Source organism: Salmo salar, chromosome 01 (genome assembly GCF_965601325.2).
Source record: "Salmo salar chromosome 01, fSalSal1, whole genome shotgun sequence".
Classification (NCBI taxonomy): Eukaryota; Metazoa; Chordata; class Actinopteri; order Salmoniformes; family Salmonidae; genus Salmo; species Salmo salar.
The window spans coordinates 23,567,310-23,587,206 of record NC_138291.1 but is presented as its reverse complement, the minus strand read 5'-3'; the positions used below and the strand labels follow the sequence as shown (position 1 = coordinate 23,587,206).

At 41.9% G+C, this 19,897-nt stretch overlaps 1 protein-coding gene across 6 annotated transcripts in view; it reads right to left on the bottom strand.

Annotated features, from left to right (window-relative positions):
* LOC106577869 (ral GTPase-activating protein subunit alpha-2) overlaps positions 1 to 19,897 on the bottom strand; it is a 215,601-nt gene that overhangs the window by 133,695 nt on the left and 62,009 nt on the right. For all 6 annotated transcript variants that reach the window (XR_006769182.2, XM_014156501.3, XM_014156319.3 and 3 more), the window contains one exon: positions 7,774 to 7,831. Coding sequence is in view for 4 of the 6 variants with exons in the window: in XM_014156501.3 (XP_014011976.2) it covers positions 7,774 to 7,831 (58 nt within the window). In the remaining 2 variants the exon portion in view is untranslated. The remainder of the gene's footprint in view (positions 1 to 7,773; positions 7,832 to 19,897) is intronic.

Here is a 19,897-nt window from a genome sequence, read left to right as displayed (position 1 = left end):
TATCTATCCTGTTGCTTAGTCACTTCACCCCTTCTACATGTACATAACTACCTCAATTGCCTAGTACCCTGCACAATGACTCAGTACTGGTACTTCCTGTATATAGCCATGTTATTACCTAGTACCCTGCACAATGACTCAGTACTGATACTTCCTGTATATAGCCATGTTATTACCTAGTACCCTGCACAACGACTCAGTACTGGTACTTCCATACATACATACATACATACATACATACATGAAGGAAACATTTTGGCATTTGCTGTATGATTGATGAGAAACTCCATATTGCAAATGTACGGTCCCTTACTAGACGTCCGCGAATGTTTGTAAAATTCGCCGGCGGCGGTGGGCCGTGCACCGGGGCCAGATCTTCCGGGAAGTCATCGAACAAAGTCTCTCGGACATTTGGTTTCCGTTTTATAAAATGTTCAAATTTTGGTCATTTTTCCGCTGTCCCGGAAAATACCACCAGATGGCGAATGTAATCATATTGCAAATGTACAAAACATCACCAATCACGACATGGCCTTTTCTCCTAAACGGAAAAGACTTCTAAGACGAAACTTGGTGAGCATAGGTTTGGCATAATGGGCAGTTAGCCCTGAACAAGATGGCGTCGAGGCCTCAACGCTTTTTGAGTTAAGGCAATTTTTCTGGGATTAAAGGTCAAAAACGAAAATAGAGCGCTAATTTGACCGCTTCACGTCAAAGTACATAAACCTACGGTGTCAGGAAAAAAAGAACCAGACATTTATCTATCATAATTTAAGAGAAATCGTACAATGTACAATTGGTGATGCTCAAAGAAATTTAACATTTAACATTTAAGTCATTTAGCAGACGCTCTTATCCAGAGCGACTTACAAATTGGTGCATTCACCTTATAATATCCAGTGGAACAACCACTTTACAATAGTGGATCTAAATGTTTTAAGGGGGGGGGTTTAGAAGGATTACTTTATCCTATCCTAGGTATTCCTTAAAGAGGTGGGGTTTCAGGTGTCTCCGGAAGGTGGTGATTGACTCCGCTGTCCTGGCGTCGTGAGGGAGCTTGTTCCACCATTGGGGTGCCAGAGCAGCGAACAGTTTTGACTGAGCTGAGCGGGAACTGTGCTTCCTCAGAGGTAGGGAGGCGAGCAGGCCAGAGGTGGATGAACGCAGTGCCCTTGTTTGAGTGTAGGGCCTGATCAGAGCCTGAAGGTACGGAGGTGCCGTTCCCCTCACAGCTCCGTAGGCAAGCACCATGGTCTTGTAACGGATGCGAGCTTCGACTGGAAGCCAGTGGAGAGAGCGGAGTGTGTTTTTCCCCAAAAAAGACCCAGTTGCGGCATGTTCAGACGAATCCGTTAAGGTTGGTTTCGGAACTCTACGTGATTTCTGTGATTTTCTGAAATAACACTCCATCATTCAACTCTCTATAAATAAGTCAGTTCTTAACGTAAAGACTTAAAACTCAAAATTCTGTAAGAGCCTACCCCAAGGAGGATATGTGTTCACTTTCAGCTTCCTGTGTCAAGCGGAAGTACCTTAAATTGGGGTCATAGGGGCTGTTATGAACAGTTAACTTCTCTAGGGCCGGCGGGACGAAATCGTCCCACCTACGTAACAGCCAGTGGAATCCTGTGGCGCGTTATTCAAATACCTTAGAAATGCTATTACTTCAATTTCTCAAACATATGACTATTTTACACCATTTTAAAGACAAGACTCTCGTTAATCTAACCACACTGTCCGATTTCAAAAAGGCTTTACAACGAAAGCAAAACATTAGATTATGTCCGCAGAGTACCCAGCCAGAAATAATCAGACACCCATTTTTCAAGCTAGCATATAATGTCACAAAAACCCAGAAGACAGCTAAATGCAGCACTAACCTTTGATGATCTTCATCAGATGACACACCTAGGACATTATGTTATACAATACATGCATGTTTTGTTCAATCAAGTTCATATTTATATCAAAAACCAGCTTTTTACATTAGCATGTGACGTTCAGAACTAGCATACTCCCCGCAAACTTCCGGTGAATTTACTAAATTACTCACGATAAACGTTCACAAAAAACATAACAATTATTTAAAGAATTATAGATACAGAACTCTTCTATGCACTCGATATGTACGATTTTAAAATAGCTTTTCGGTGAAAGCACATTTTGCAATATTCTAAGTAGATAGCCGGGCATCACAGGGCTAGCTATTTAGACACCCAGCAAGTTTAGCACTCACCAAAGTCAGATTTACTATAAGAAAAATGTTATTACCTTTGGTGTTCTTCGTCAGAATGCACTCCCAGGACTTCTACTTCAATAACAAATGTTGGTTTGGTCCCAAATAATCCATTGTTATATCCAAATAGCGGCGTTTTGTTCGTGCGTTCAAGACACTATCCGAAAGGGTAAAGAAGGGTGACAAGCATGGCGCATTTCGTGACAAAAAAATTCTAAATATTCCATTACCGTACTTCGAAGCATGTCAACCGCTGTTTAAAATCCATTTTTATGCCATTTTTCTCATAAAAAAGCGATAATATTCCGACCGGGAATCTGCATTTAGGTAAACAGACGAAAGAAAATAAAGCATGGGGTCGACTGGGGCACGCGCCTAAGCCCATTGTCCTCTGATCGGCCACTTGCCAAAAGCGTAAATGTGTTTCAGCCTGGGGTTGCCTCGATATCATTCAGCTTTTTCCCGGGCTCTGAGAGCCTATGGGAGCCGTAGGAAGTGTCACGTTACAGCAAAGATCCTCAGTCTTCAATAAAAAGAGCCAAGATGAACAACAACTTGTCAGACAGGCCACTTCCTGTAAGGAATCTTCTCAGGTTTTTGCCTGCCATATGAGTTCTGTTATACTCACAGACACCATTCAAACAGGTTCATATTATATTATTTTAAACAGCGGTTGACATGCTTCGAAGTACGGTAATGGAATATTTAGAATTTTATTGTCACGAATTGCGCCATGCGCGCGACACTTCTTTACTATTTCGGATAGTGTCTGGAACGCACGAACAAAACGCCGCTATTCGGATATAACGATGGATTATTTTGGACCAAACCAACATTTGTTATTGAAGTAGCAGTCCTGGGTGTGCATTCTGACGAAGACAACAAAAGGTAATCAAACTTTTATAATAGTAAATATGATTATGGTGAGTGCTAAACTTGCCGGGTGTCTAAATAGCGAGCCCGTGATGCCTGGGCTATGTACTTAGAATATTGCAAAATGTGCTTTCACCAAAAAGCTATTTTAAAATCGGACATATCGAGTGCATAGAGGAGGTCTGTATCTATAATTCTTAAAATAATTGTTATGCTTTTTGTGAACGTTTATCGTGAGTAATTTAGTAAAATGTTAGCGAATTCCCCGGAAGTTTGCGGGGGGTATGCTAGTTCTGAACGTCACATGCTAATGTAAAAAGCTGGTTTTTGATATAAATATGAACTTGATTGAACAAAACATGCATGTATTGTATAACATAATGTCCTAGGGTTGTCATCTGATGAAGATCATCAAAGGTGAGTGCTGCATTTAGCTGTCTTCTGGGTTTTGGTGACATTATATGCTGGCTTGAAAAATGGGTGTCTGATTATTTCTGGCTTGGTACTCTGCTGACATAATCTAATGTTTTGCTTTCGTTGTAAAGCCTTTTTGAAATCGGACAGTGTGGTTAGATTAACGAGAGTCTTGTCTTTAAATAGCTGTAAAATAGTCATATGTTTGAGAAATTGAAGTAATAGGATTTTTAAGGTTTTGAAAATCGCGCCACAGGCTGCAAGTGGCTGTTACGTAGGTGGGACGAATTCGTCCCGCCTAGCCCAGAGAGGTTAAACAGAAGGGGCTGGGAATTTTGGGCCTGCTCTGAAATATGTGATAGTTGGCTTCTAAACGAGTTGCAAAAAGTGGGTGTGGTGTCAGTTTGTATCAGTATGATATCTAATTGACTGATGGACAGTGACTTGCTGACTGACTTTTGTCCATTTGCAATATGTTTAAACAGTCATAGACCATCACCAAATTGACATTCTGAAATCAACACCAACGAGCGATGGAGAGGAACCAGAATCACTGCCCGGCCATCCCGAGTTAATCGGGCCAGTCAATTTCGCATTCCTGCAGTATTTTTGAGCATGTCAAATTCGTGATGGTAAATGCCCATTGTAACATATTGCAAATGGACAGTACATTTGCAATATGATTCAACAGTGAAAAAACGTCACCAAATGGACATGATGAAATCAACACAACGAGCGATGGAGAGGAACCACTATCACTGCCCGGCCATCCCGAGTGCACCGGGCCAGTCAATTTTGCATTTCTGCAGTATTTTTGAGCATGTAAAATTCGTGATGGTAAATGCCCATTGAAACATATTGCAAATGGACAGCCGTGCACCTGGTGATTGGAATGGGTTACCAGAAGCACATTTTGAAATTTGTTTTTAATGCCTTTAGGGTGAAGCAAGGGACCTACGGTTGGGCCGGGAGCACCCCCCACCCGGGCCCATCCAATAGGGGGCGCCCCTGGTCATTTTGGACGTTTTTCAAAAAATCGTTAAAAAAACAACAGAGTCCCAATTCTCCCTCTTCATACATGACAAATAGACCATCTAGGTTGATTCATGGATTAACATAGTGCTATATATCATTTGGGCAGTATACATGCCATTTGTACATGGTTCACTGACTTTTGGGTTTGGAAACCGACTTCCTATGATTGTACATGGCAAATGGACATAACATCCTGATTTGGCACTTTCAATACTTTCATATTGCATTTGGACATTTCTTATGGCATTTGGCAATGGTTCACTGAATTTTGACTTCGACTTTTGACTTCCTATGAAATCATATTGGAATTGGACAAAACATATGCCTTATTAACAAGTAAAACAAAAAAAATGACAATCAAATATGACAAAAGTATGTTCATTATGTTCATAAAGTTCTTATACATGTATAATTGACCCCCTTAATTTTTTTTTTAAGAATTTCAACAGTCCAGAAAGCACTTTTTTAAGGGGGTGATACGTTTTTGATTTTCTTTTCAAATGTTCAAAATTTGACCCTTGGGTCTTGACTTGATGTGCATTTGCAATATGAAAATTTACGGTGCAGCGCGCTCACCATCTATCGGATTTTTGCTATATGTTTTGAATGAAACGGCGTCCAAATGAGTGGTATTGTACATCGTGTATATGTTTCGTACGGTGCCAATAAGATCCCATTCATTTTTGTCCATTTCAGGGGGGTGTTCCCTTACTGTATATAGCCATGTTATTACCTAGTACCCTGCACAATGACTCAGTACTGATACTTCCTGTATATAGCCATGTTATTACCTAGTACACTACACAACAACTCGGTACTGGTACTTCCTGTATATAGCCATGTTATTACCTAGTACCCTGCACAACAACTCGGTACTGGTACTTCCTGTATATAGCCATGTTATTACCTAGTACCCTGCACAACAACTCAATACTGATACTTCCTGTATATAGCCATGTTATTACCTAGTACCCTGCACAACAACTCAATACTGATACTTCCTGTATATTATTTTGACTCGTTATTGTTATTCCTTTTTCACTGTGTATGTATTCCTCGTTTCACTATTTCTATTATTTATTTATTTTAATCTTTAACTCTGGATATCATAAGGTGAATGCACCAATTTGTAAGTCGCTCTGGATAAGAGCGTCTGCTAAATGACGTAAATGTAAATTTAAACTCTGCATTGTTGGAAAAGGACCCGTAAGTAAGCATTTCACTGTTGGTCTACACCTGTTGTTTACAAAGCATGTGACAAATACAATTAGATTTTAGCTACAGTTAACACAGAGAGAAGAAAGTCTGTCTGTTCCATCAATACATATTGACCTTGGGGGTGGTGATAAACCAGTCAGGGAGGGAAGGCTGCTCATTCTCCTGATGAAAATGAACATCAATTGCCTGGTGTGCATTTATGAAGCCAATCAGGTCTGTGGTAATCAAATGAGACAATACTCTGATTGCTAAATGCCTGGTTCGACACTCATCAGGTTAAATCAATGACGTTCCCTGTGTTGGCTAAATGAAGAAAGAAAAAATTGCTCCAAGAGATTGGAAATGAGAGGGAAGGAGAGAGAGAGAGAGAGAGAGAGAGAGAGAGAGAGAGAGAGAGAGAGAGAGAGAGAGAGAGAGAGAGAGAGAGGAAGATGGATCGAGATCAATTTTCTACCAGGTAATGGTCTGTGTAAATGCTTGTTTCACTCGTGGAGGGATCACTGAAACACACCACCGGGGCCTGTCTTACTGGATCTGACTGTAGGAGTTCCACAGCTCCCGGTCGTCCTCTCTAATTATAATCATTGTCATCTACCCACTGTGGGCAGTAGGGTCAATAGTAGGCAGTTGTCTAGGTGAGAGGTGACTCCTTAAAGCGGGAATCCATAATGGTGAAACTGCCAGGTCCATTTGGAATATTTAAATCAAATCTAATTTAATTTTTCACATGCTTTGCAAACAGGTGTAGACGAACAGTGAAATGCTTACATACGGGTCCTTCCCAACAATGCTGAGAGAAAGAAAATAGAGAAATAACAGAAAAGTAAAACACATTAATAAAAGTAGTAATAAATACACAATGAGTAATGATAACTCAGCTACATACACGGGGTACCAGTACTGAGTCTACGTGCAGGGGTATGAGGTAGGAAAAAGTGAATAGGCAACAGGATAAAATGCAGACTATCTGCAAAAATGCAGATAATCCAGGTAGCTATTTGGTTAACTATTTAACTAACTATTCAGCAGTCTTATGGTTTGGGGATAGAAGCTGTTCAGGGTCCTGTTGGTTCCAGACTTGGTGCATCGGTAATGCTTGCCATGTGGTAGCAGAGAGAACAGTCTATGATTTAGGTGGCTGGAGTCTAACATTTTTTTCTCCCCTCAACAAAGAAGGTACTGTAAACAACGAATACAGTTTTTTCCTCGGACATCATTGCACCCGCGATAGAACAGCAGAATATGTACCGCAATTTGTTTTACCACACTGCTCACCTCCGTTTGTACGCTGTCACCTTCGTTTAGTCAGGAAAACAAAAACACTAACAAATGCGCCTGGGGAAACCAGTGGTGCTGTTTCACCGTTCAAGCATTCTATTCAAACACCTACACAACCAGGAGAGCATCCCACGGAATAGCAGCTGAATTATGATGTGTGCTGCAAGCAGCAGGGGGACTTTCCTAAAAGGGTGAGGGAAGGAGAGACAGGTTTTAGCTGGTGATTTATGGACTGGGGAGCAGGGTGCGTGTTTGGGGACTGCCGAGGGGGGATGAGCCTCCATATTTGGAGTAATAAGCCCCAGGGGTGATTGGATGTCTTACCGCTTTAGCTGCGAAACGACTGACAAACAGAAGATTATAATTGAGGTTATTGCTGGTTGCGAGGGTCCTCCTGCTCGCGAGGATGAAACCGAACAAAGCATAATTCAATTACCTAATTTGAAATGCAAATTGGATGTCATTTGCATTTTTCATTTACTTCTCCTTCCACTCCTAATTATTTTCTTCTTACACGAACCGTTTAAGCGGGCGGGGTGGTGCTGATAATCTGTGCTTCCGTGGTTTATTTTGGTGGTTGTAGCAGCAGGAGGGGAGAGAACAGGCTTTTGACTACTGTACCGTGCAGAAGAATGCATACCTTAGCAGTGTAGGCCTATTCAAGCACGCTAAACTACTGTAAGTACAAACTTAGAAACAGCTAATTAAGTGGTACATACCTATACTGTGAAACTGCCACCGACTGTAGATTTTTTCTGGTAGAAGTTGCAGAATTTTCTGGAAAACATGAGAAATATAGTGTAAGTATTTGCAAAATCTCCAAACAGGCTAATCACTTATGGCAAAACAGTCAGAGAGACAGCGCAAAGAAACCTGTTCACAAAGGGAGAAAGGAAAGTACACATTTACTCAATAAGCTTTAAACAACTCAATGAGGTGCTACTTCGATCCAAAACTGTGACAATTGTGCTAAGGGACAATGATGTACACACACCAAACGCCTGGCCTTGTTGACAAGCTGCCCAGCCATACATCCTAAAAGCAGGCCAGAAGTAGAGCAGCCTTGTCAGTCAGTCAGTAGTCACTGCTGGCCTCCTCCTCCTGTGTACGTGTCTCTGGCCTGCTATAGGGATGGCCCTGGTGACACGGGGACAACGCTGGAAATGTCATCACCTTGCCAACCATAGATTAACAACTCAATTAGAGCGTGCTGACCTTTCAGCAGGCTATCATTATTCTCCCAGTGAGGGACAGGTTAACTGGGGGATGGATGGATGAGAGGAATGGGGGGAGAGAGGGATAAGAGATGACACCACTGTGGAATGTGCAGTCTGTGGCGGCCAGTCAGATAATGGCCAGTGCATTGTGGGTAATTGATGAACCACTTGGTTCACCACTCATTGTCCCTCATCATTGACCCAATAAGACAAATACCATTTGCAATTTAGAGGTCTAAAGCCCTGTGCTCCTTTGAGAGAGAGATACAGAGAGAGCAAGAGAAGAGAGAGAGGAGAGAAAGAAGGGAGCTGAGAGAAAAGAGAGACCTCTGAAGATGAAGTCCTCACCAGCAGTAGCAACACATGTGAGCTGAATTTGCAGTGAGTCTTGAGAAAGGAAGAGTCCATACTTGCAGAGCATGTCTCCACAGCCGGAGAGAGAGAGAGAGAGAGACCTGCCACACCACATTAAGCTGAGACTTAGTGGCTTCCTCACGTTTGTAGTACTACCCTCTGTATTTCTCCGCTCCTCTTTCTCCCTCTCCTCCTCCACTCTCAGTCTCTATCTCTCTGTATGTCTCCTCCTCTCTCTGTAAATCCCTCTCCGTGATACAAACAGAAATCTGACAGAGAGCAATCACTCCTTGTGCCTGCCTGTGGGACTGTGTCCCTGTTTCCTGGTTGACTCTCTGATTCCGAGCATGATGACACGTCCCCCTCTCTATTGCACCTATTGATGCAGGTTGGAATTAGACATCCCCAGTTCCCAGCATGGACACACTCCTTGGAGCAGAGACTCCCCGCGGTGGTGGGAATGGCAGCTGCAGCAATGGGACTATACTGGCTGATATGAAGCTCTATAAGACTGACAAAGGGGCTGAGCGGAGTGGGCCGTCGGAGTTACACTACTCTAATCTGGAGCTGTACTCCAGGCATAAATATGGGGCCTTACGGAAGGATGCCGCCAACTCCAACCACATATACAGTTGAAGTCAGAAGTTTACATACACTTAGGTTGGAGTCATTAAAACTTGTTTTTCAACCACTCCACAAATTTCTTGTTATCAAACTATAGTTTGGGCAAGTCGGTTAGGACATCTACTTTGTGCATGAATTCCGACTTCAACTGTACATGATCCACACTTACACCATGCCCAAACCGGACGTCCTCAAATTAATTTTGTCCCCCCACACCAAACGCGATCACAACACGCAGGTTGAAATATCAAAACAAACTCTGAACCAATTATATTAATTTGGGGACAGGTCAAAAAGCATTAAACAATTATGGCAATTTAGCTTGCTAGATTGCAGTTGCTAGCTAATTTGTCCTATTTAGCTAGCTTGCTGTCACTAGCTAATTTGTCCTGGGATATAAACGTTGAGTTGTTATTTTACCTGAAATGCACAAGATCCTCTTCTCTGACAATTAATCCACATATAAAACAGTCAACCGAATCATTTCTAGTCATCTCTCCTCCTTACAGGCTTTTTCTTCTTTGGACTTTATATGGCGATTGGAATCTAACTTTCATAGGTGTATTACCACAACTGACTGACCGACCTCAGTTCATCTTTCAATCACCCACGTGGGTATCTACTTCTATAAACCAATGAGGAGATGGGAGAGGCAGGACTTGCACCCCGTTCAGCGTCACAAATAGATCTGACTTCTATTTTAGCGCTTGGCAAAGTAGACGCTCATTGGCTCGTGCGAGCAGTGTGCAATGATTGAATAACATGTATGTGTACATTTATTTTTGCGACATGAGCTGTGTGGTCTGCATGTTAGGTTTCCAGCCACAGGGTGAACATGACACTTTCACCAGAGGTGGCCCACAAGTGCTTTCCAGCATTCAGACACCCTTAGGAGAACATTGCAGACTATGTTTTTGCCATTGTGCCACTGATTGAAGCTTAATTTGACACAACAATGAGAAAGTCTGTGGAGTTTCAACAAGAGAGAGATATTTGTAGGGCAGTCAGTCACAACGGAGTTTATGAGTGAACGGCATGGCAGGCACGTGAACATCACAGCCGAGAGAGCACCAGCAGGTGACTAGAGGGCAAATCAAAGTTCACTGTTAAACTTTTTTTTTATCCATATCAATCATATCCCGTGAACTTGTGCTGTAAAATATTGGATTAACTTAATAAGCAGGACAAAAAGTAGGACTAGGATAAATGAAATAATGTGCCAGAAAAATGTCCAGCAAGTCAGACAGGGTAAGAGGATGTCTGCAAGCCAACCACACAGTGTTAACAACAGTGGATTACATGGGCACCAAATCAACATCCCTGTTTGTAGAATTAGATAGAGCTCAACTGATGATAATATTCAGTGTAGAGGTAGACCGATTAATCGGAATGGCCGATTAATTAGGGCCGATTTCAAGTTTTCATAACAATCAGATTTTTTACCTTTATTTAACTAGGCAAGTCAGTTAAGAACACATTCTTATTTTCAATGACGGCCTTGGAATGGTGGGTTAACTGCCTTGTTCAGGGGCAGAACGACAGATTTTTACCTTGTCAGCTCGCGGATTCAATCTTGCAACCTTACGGTTAACTAGTCCAACGCTCTAACCACCTGCTTTACATTGCACTCCACGAGGAGCCTGCCTGTAACGCGAATGCAGTAAGAAGCCAAGGTAAGTTGCTAGCTAGCATTAAAGATGTTATAAAAAACAATCATAATCACTAGTTAACTAAACATGGTTGATGATATTACTAGTTTATCTAGCCTGTCCTGCGTTGCATATAATCGCTTAGGTACACGTTGCTCCAACCATAAACATCAATGCCTTTCTTAAAATCAATACACAAGTATATATTTTTAAACCTGCATATTTATTTAATATTGCCTGCTAACATGAATTTCTTTTAACTAGGGAAAATGTGTCACTTCTCTTGCAACAGAGTCAGGGTATATGTAGCAGTTTGGGCCGCCTGGCTCGTTGCAAACTGTGAAGACTATTTCTTCCTAACAAAAGACAGCCGACTTCGCCAAACGGGGGATGATTTAACAAAAGCGCATTTGCGAAAAAAGCACAATCGTTGCATGACTGTACCTAACCATAAACATCAATGCCTTTCTTAAAATCAATAAACAGAAGTATATATTTTTAAACCTGCATATTTAGCTAAAAGAAATCCAGGTTAGCAGACAATATTAACCAGGTGAAATTGTGTCACTTCTCTTGCGTTCATTGCACGCAGAGTCAGGGTATATGCAACAGTTTGGGCCGCCTGGCTCGTTGCGAACTAATTTGCCAGAATTTTACGTAATTATGACATAACATTGAAGGTTGTGCAATTTAACAGGAATATTTAGACTTAGGAATGCCACCCATTAGATAAAATACGGAACGGTTCCGTATTTCACTGAAAGGAAAAACGTTTTGTTTTCGAAATGATAGGTCATTAATATGGTCGAATCCAGAAACTAAGGCTCGTATTTCTGTGTGTTTATTATATTATAATTAAGTCTATGATTTGATAGAGCAGTCTGACTGAGCGGTGGTAGGCAGCAGCAGGCTCGTAAGCATTCATTCAAACAGCACTTTTGTGCATTTTGCCAGCAGCTCTTCGCTGAGCTTCAAGCATTGCGCTGTTTATGACTTCAAGCCTATCAACTCCCAAGATTAGGCTGGTGTAACCGATGTGAAATGGCTAGCTAGTTAGCGGGGTGCACGCTAACAGCGTTTCAAACGTCACTCGCTCTGAGACTTGGAGTAGTTGTTCCCCTTGCTCTGCATGGGTAACGCTGCTTCGAGGGTGGCTGTTGTCGATGTGTTCCTGGTTCGAGCCCAGGTAGGAGCGAGGAGAGGGACGGAAGCTATACTGTTACACTGGCAATACTAAAGTGCCTATAAGAACATCCAATAGTCAAAGGTATATGAAATACAAATCGTAGAGAGAGAAATAGTCCTATAATTCCAATAATAACTACAACCTAAAACTTCTTACCTGGGAATATTGAAGACTCATGTTAAAAGGAACAACCAGCTTTCATATGTTCTCATGTTCTGAGCAAGGAACTTAAACGTTAGCTTTCTTACATGGCACATATTGCCCTTTTACTTTCTTCTCCAACACTTTGTTTTTGCATTATTTAAACCAAATTGAACATGTTTCATTATTTATTTGAGGCTAAATTGATTTTATTGATGTATTATATTAAGTTAAAATAAGTGTTCATTCAGTATTGTTGTAATTGTCATTATTACAAATAAAGAAAGAAAAAATAATAAATAAATAAATAAATAAAAAAAAATCGTCCGATTATTCGGTATCGGCTTTTTTGGTCCTCCAATAATCGGTATCGGCGTTGAAAAAACATAATCGGTCAACCTCTAATTCAGTGACTTCGGAAAGTACTCAGAACCCTTGACTTTTTCCACATTTTGTTAGGTTACAGCCTTAAACTAAAATTGATTAAACAGTATTTTTTCCTTCATCAATCTACAAACAATACCCAATAATGACAAAGCAAAAACAGTTTTTGAATGTTTGCAAATTTATTAAATATAAAAAACGGAAATATTACATTTACATAAATATTCAGACCATTTACTCTGTACTTTGTTGAAGCACCTTTAGCAGCATGACACTACAAGCTTGGCACACCTGTATTTGGAGAGTTTCTCCCATTCTTCTCTGCAGATGCTCTCAAGCTCTGTCAGGTTGGATGGGGAGCGTTGCTGCACAGCTACTTTCAGGTCTCTAAAGAGATGTTCGATTGGGTTCAAGACCGGCCTCTGGCTGGGCCACTCAAGGACATTCAGAGGCTTGTCCCGAAGCCACTCTTGCGTTGTCTTGGCTGTGTGCTTAGGGTCGTTGTCCTGTTGGAAGGTGAACCATCGCTCCAGTCTGAGGTCCTGAACGCTCTGGAGCAGATTTTCATGAAGGATCTCTCTATCCTTTGCTCCGTTCATCTTTGTCTCGATCCTGACTAGTCTCCCAGTCACTGCCGCTGAAAAACAACCGCACAGCATTATTCTGCCACCACCATTCTTCACCATAGGGATGATGCCAGGTTTCCTCCAGACATGATGCTTGGCATTCAGGCCAAAGAGTTCAATCTTGGTTTCATCAGAGCAGAGAATCTTGTTTCTCATGGTCTAAGAGTCTTTAGGTGCCTTTTGGCAAACTCCAAGCGGGCTGTCGTGCGCATTTACTGAGGAGTGGCTTTCGTCTGGCCACTCTACCATAAAGGCCTGATTGGTGGAGTGCTGCAGAGATGGTTGTCCTTCTGAAAGGTTCTCCCATCTCCACAGAGGAACTCAAGAGCTCTATCAGAGTAACTATCGGGTTCTTGGTCACCTTTTCCTCCGATTACTCAGTTTAGCCGGGTGCCAGCCCTGGAAACAGTCTTGGTGGTTCCAAACTTCTTCCATTTAAGAATGATGATGGAGGCCACTGTGTTCTTGGGGACCTTCAATGCTGCAGAAATTTGTTGGTACCCTTCCCCAGATCTGTGCCTCGACACAATCCTGTCTCGGAGCTCTACGGACAATTCCTTCAACTTCATGGCTTGGTTTTTACTCTGACATGCACTGTCAACTGTGGGACCTTATATACACAGGTGTGTGTCCAATCAATTGAATTTACCACAGGTGGACTCCAATCAAGTTGTAGAAACATCTCAAGGATGATCAATGGAAACAGGATGCACCTGAGCTCAATTTCGAGTCTCATAGCAAATGGTCTGAATACTTATGCAATTTATTTTTAATAAATTAGGAAACATTTCTAAAACCTGTTTTCACATTGTCATTATGGTGAATTGTGTGTAAATTGCTGAGGAGTTTATTTATTTTATCAATTTCAGAATAAAGGTGTAACGTATCAAAATGTGGAAAAAGTCAAGGGGTTTGAATACTTTCCCAAGGCACTGTAGCCTACAGCCTATCAAATAGTAGTCTGGTTTAGGCCTACTGGTTAGCCTTAGTAGCCAATCAAAGGAATTAAAAAAAAAAAAACTTTTTAATCTACATTCGGTCTTAACAAGTTTATTAGATGTGCAATCTAGCACATACTGTATTATAGAGACATTCAAGAAATGTGTTAATTCTACTCTCTAACCAGTAGCTGGCAGCAACACAATACACTGCAGCTCCTACACAATACACTGCAGCTCCTACACAATACACTGCAGCTCCTACACAATACACTGCAGCTCCTACACAATACACTGCAGCTCCTACACAATACACTGCAGCTCCTCCTCAAGCTAATGATTACCAATCTGATCAGATACACATAGGCCATTTCTCTTTACTCCAAGTTGAAGGCAAACTAAACTGAATTCGCTGACCCTTACATTTCATAGAATCTCTTTTTTTTTTTTTATCCAGTGACTGTTGCCCAACAGATACATTTGGACAAAAATAGCAACCTGCAAAATGCAGGCCTAAGCCTTCCTCTATACAGCAACAGATCACAGGAAGAATTAGGCCTAGTCTACACTGCCAACCTACATAGTAAGTAGAGTAGGCCTAAATTGACTGGAACGAATTGCAAAAACCACTGAAGCTGGAGTCTTATATCTCCCTCTCTAACTTTAAGCATCAGATGTCAGAGGACCTTACCGATCACTGTACCTGTACACAGCCAATCTGTAAATAGCACACCCAACTACCTCATCCCCATATTATGAATTACCTTTTTGCACCCCAGTATTTCTACTTGCACATCATCATCTGCACATCTATCACTCCAGTGTTAATGCTAAATTGTAATTATTTCACCTCTATGGCCTATTTATTGCCTTACCTCCCTACTCTTCCACATCTGCACACACTGTACATAGATTTTTCTACTGTGTTATTGACTGTACGTTTGTTTATGTGTAACTCTGTGTTGTTGTTTTTGTTGCACTGCTTATGCTTTTGCCAGGTCGCAGTTGTAAATGAGAACTTGTTCTCAACTGGCCAATCTGGTTAAATAAAGGTGAAATAATATATATATTTTTTTTAAATAGCATAACATTTAATCCAAACACCTGTCAATTCTAATCCAAACAGGAGAGGACGAAAACGCATAACGTATCGACATGCATGTTCATTATCCTGAAGCAGGTTGAAGATAACAAGCTAATAAAAAGCATTAAGCTCTTCCACTTTTGATGTGCACCAAGGGGGAGATGAGGCCATTAGCCCAGAGACAGAGACCGAGTAGAGGTACTGATGGGCAGGTTGATATTATTTTATTCATGACCTACTTGGACAATTTACATACCCAGCACTTTAATGGTCTGTTTCTGCACTGAACAATTAAACTGTCATCAATCCCGGCCAATCGTACTGTAAGACTAGCCCAGTAAATAATGAGAGCTGTGTAAGCCAAGCACTGTCCTGTCCCCTCCCCTTTATTCTGGACATAGACTGGGGCTTTCCCAGTTTGGACAGCAGAGCAGACCTGAGCTCAGAGTGCTGAGTCAGGGGCTGGATGACAGACGGCTGGGTCAAAATCAGGTCGCAGCCAAGGGACAGACACACACAGTTCGCTCTAAAAGGTACCCTGGTCACAGAACCACAGTCAGTCCCATAACCTCTAACCTGCTCACATAACCACAGTCAGTCCCATAACCTCTAACCTGGTCACATAACCACAGCCAGTCCCATAACCTCTAACCTGCTCACATAACCACAGTCAGTCCCATAACCTCTAACCTGGTCACAGAACCACAGTCAGTCCCATAACCTCTAACCTGCTCACATAACCACAGTCAGTCCCATAACATCTAACCTGGTCACATAACCACAGCCAGTCCCATAACCTCTAACCTGCTCACATAACCACAGTCAGTCCCATAACCTCTAACCTGCTCACATAACCACAGTCAGTCCCATAACCTCTAACCTGCTCACATAACCACAGTCAGTCCCATAACCTCTAACCTGGTCACAGAACCACAGTCAGTCCCATAACCTCTAACCTGCTCACATAACCACAGTCAGTCCCATAACATCTAACCTGGTCACATAACCACAGCCAGTCCCATAATCTCTAACCTGGTCACATAACCACAGCCAATCCCATAACCTCTAACCTGGTCACATAACCACAGCCAATCCCATAACCTCTAACCTGCTCACATAACCACAGTCAGTCCCATAACCTCTAACCTGGTCACATAACCACAGTCAGTCCCATAACCTCTAACCTGCTCACATAACCACAGTCAGTCCCATAACATCTAACCTGGTCACATAACCACAGCCAGTCCCATAACCTCTACCTGGTCCCATAACCTCTAACCTGGTCCCATAACCTCTAGCCTGGTCACATAACCTCTAACCTGGTCCCATAACCTCTAACCTGGTCCCATAACCTCTAGCCTGGTCACATAACCTCTAACCTAGTCAAATAACCACAGCCAGTCCCATAACCTCTAACCTGGTCCCTTAACCTCTAACCTGCTCACAGAACCATAGCCAGTCCCATAACCTCTAACCTGGTCCCATAACCTCTAACCTGGTCCCATAACCTCTAACCTGGTCCCATAACCTCTAACCTGCTCACAGAACCATAGCCAGTCCCATAACCTCTAGGACAGTCTAAACCCATTCCTGACTCATTTGCATACTATGCCTCCATATCCTGAAATGTTCCAGTGAATTTTGGGGCTGGATCTCAATGTTGGTTGGTGTGCTGTCCACTGACCTGTCACCTGTGCCCTGAGGGAGGGTCAGTGGGTCATGTAACCACAGAGCTCTGGTCTTGTGACAATAATGATGACAGAGGTCAAGAGGGGTTTCTGTAACTTCCAGACACACACGCTGTAATTAGGGCAGCTCTTCTACAGCGTTTCTCCACTGTTGCTTGCCCACCTACTCACACTTGCTGTAATTTCTACTATTCCTGGGGTTTAGCAAAATTAAGGTAGTTACAATTTAAAAATTACAATATATTCGCAACAGATTTCACAACACATTAAGTGTGTTTCCTCAGGCCCCTACTCTAATACCACATATCTACAACACAAAATCCATGTGTATGTGTGTGTATAGTTTGTATGTTATTGTGTGTTTGCGTCTGTGCTTAGTGTATGTGTGTGTTGCTTCACAGTCCCCCCTGTTCCATAAGGTGTATTTTTATGTTTTTTAAATTTAATTTTACTGCTCGAGTTACTTGACATGGAATAGAGTTCCATGTAGTCATGGCTCTATGAAGTACTGTGCGCCTCCCATAGTCTGTTCTGGACTTGGGGACTGTGAAGAGACCTCTGGTGGCATGTCTTGTGGTGTCCGAGCTGTGTGCCAGTAGTTCAAACAGACATGTCAATACCTCTCACAAATACAAGTAGTGATGAAGTCAATCTCTCCTCCACTTTGAGCCTGGAGAGATTGACATGCATATTATTAATGTTAGCTCTCTGTGTACATCCAAAGGCCAGCCGTGCTGCCCTGTTCTGAGCCAATGGCAATTTTCCTAAGTCCCTCTTTGTGGCACCTGGATCACACGATTGAACAGTAGTCCAGGTGCCACAAAACTAGGGCCTGTAGGACCTGCCTTGTTGATAGTGCTGTTAAGGCAGAGCAGTGCTTTATTATGGACAGACTTCTCCCCATCTTAGCTGCTGTTGTATCAATATGTTTTCACCATGACAGTTTACAATCCAGGGTTACTTCAAGCAGTTTAGTCATCTCAGCTCGCTCAATTTCCTCATTATTCATTACAAGATTTAGGTGAGGTTTAGTGAATTATTTGTCCCAAATAGAATGCTTTTAGTTTTTGAAATATTTAGGACTAACTTATTCCTAACCACCCATTCTGAAAGTAACTGCAGCTCTTTGTTAAGTGTTTCAGTCGCTGTAGTAGCTGACGTGTGTAGTGTCGAGTCATCCGCATACATAGACACACTGGCTTTACTCAAAGCCAGTGGCATGTTGTTAGTAAAGATTGAAAAAATGTAAGGGGCCTAAGACAGCTGCGCTGGGGAATTCCTGATTTTACCTGGATTATGTTGGAGAGGCTTCCATTAAAGAACACGCTCTGTGTTCTGTTAGACTGATAACTCTTTAACCACAATATAGCAGGGGGTGTAAAGCCATAACACATACGTTTTTCCAGCAGCAGACTATGATCGTTAATGTCAAACAAAATGTCTAACAAAACAGCCCCCACAATCTTTTTATCATCAATTTCTCTCAGCCAAATCAGTCATTTGTGTAAGTGCTGTGCTTGCTGAATGTCCTTCCCTATAAGCGTGCTGAAAGTCTGTTGTCAATTTGTTTACTGTAAAATAGCATTGTATCTGGTCAAACAACATTTTTGCCAAAAGTTTACTAAGGGTTGGTAACCGGCTGATTGATCGGCTATTTGAGCCAGTAAAGATTTTCTTTATGTAATTTATCTTTGTTTCTTCTTTTTATTCAGTTTAGTCACGATTTCTCAATTTGCAGTACGTTTGCCAATCGGTTGTGTAGCCAGACTTATTTGCCATTCCTTTCGCCTCATCCCTCTCAACCATACAATTTTTAAATTCCTCATCAATCCATTGGGATTTAACAGTTTTCACAGTCCTTTTCTTAATGGGTGGATGCTTCTTAGTAACTGGAATAAGCAATTTCATAAATGTGTCAAGTGCGGCATCTGGTTACTCTTCATTACACACCACGGACGAACAAATATTCTTTACATCAACAACATAGGAATCACTAAAAAACTTCTTGTATGACCTCTTATACACTATATTAGGCCCAGCCTTTGGAACCTTGGTTTGCCTAGATATGACTACTATATTGTGATCACTACATCCGATGGATTTGGATACTGCTTTATAGCAAAGATGTGATCAATACATGTTGATGATTTCATTCCTGTGCTGTTTGTAACTACCCCTGTAGGTTGACTGACAGTTTGAGGCTCTCTCCTGAGTAGGCAGCCTGTTGAAAGCCAGTCAATATTAAAAAAAAAGAAAATATACCTCTGTTGATATCGCATACATTAACAAGCATTTCACATTATCCAGATACTGACTGTTAGCACTTGGTGGTCTATTGCAGCCTCCCACCAGAACGGGATTTAGGTGAGACAGATGAACCTGTAGCCATATTACTTCAACAGTATTTAACATGAGATCCTCTCTAAGCTTTACAGGAATGTGGTTCTAAATATACTGCTCAAAAAAATAAAGGGAACACTTAAACAACACATCCTAGATCTGAATGAAAGAAATAATCTTATTAAATACTTTTTTCTTTACATAGTTGAATGTGCTGACAACAAAAATCACACAAAAATAATCAATGGAAATCCAATTTATCAACCCATGGAGGTCTGGATTTGGAGTCACACTCAAAATTAAAGTGGAAAACCACACTACAAGCTGATCCAACTTTGATGTAATGTCCTTAAAACAAGTCAAAATGAGGCTCAGTAGTGTGTGTGGCCTCCACGTGCCTGTATGACCTCCCTACAACGCCTGGGCATGCTCCTGATGAGGTGGCAGATGGTCTCCTGAGGGATCTCCTCCCAGACCTGGACTAAAGCATCCGCCAACTCCTGGACAGTCTGTGGTGCAACGTGGCGTTGGTGGATGGAGCGAGACATGATGTCCCAGATGTGCTCAATTGGATTCAGGTCTGGGGAACGGGCGGGCCAGTCCATAGAGTCA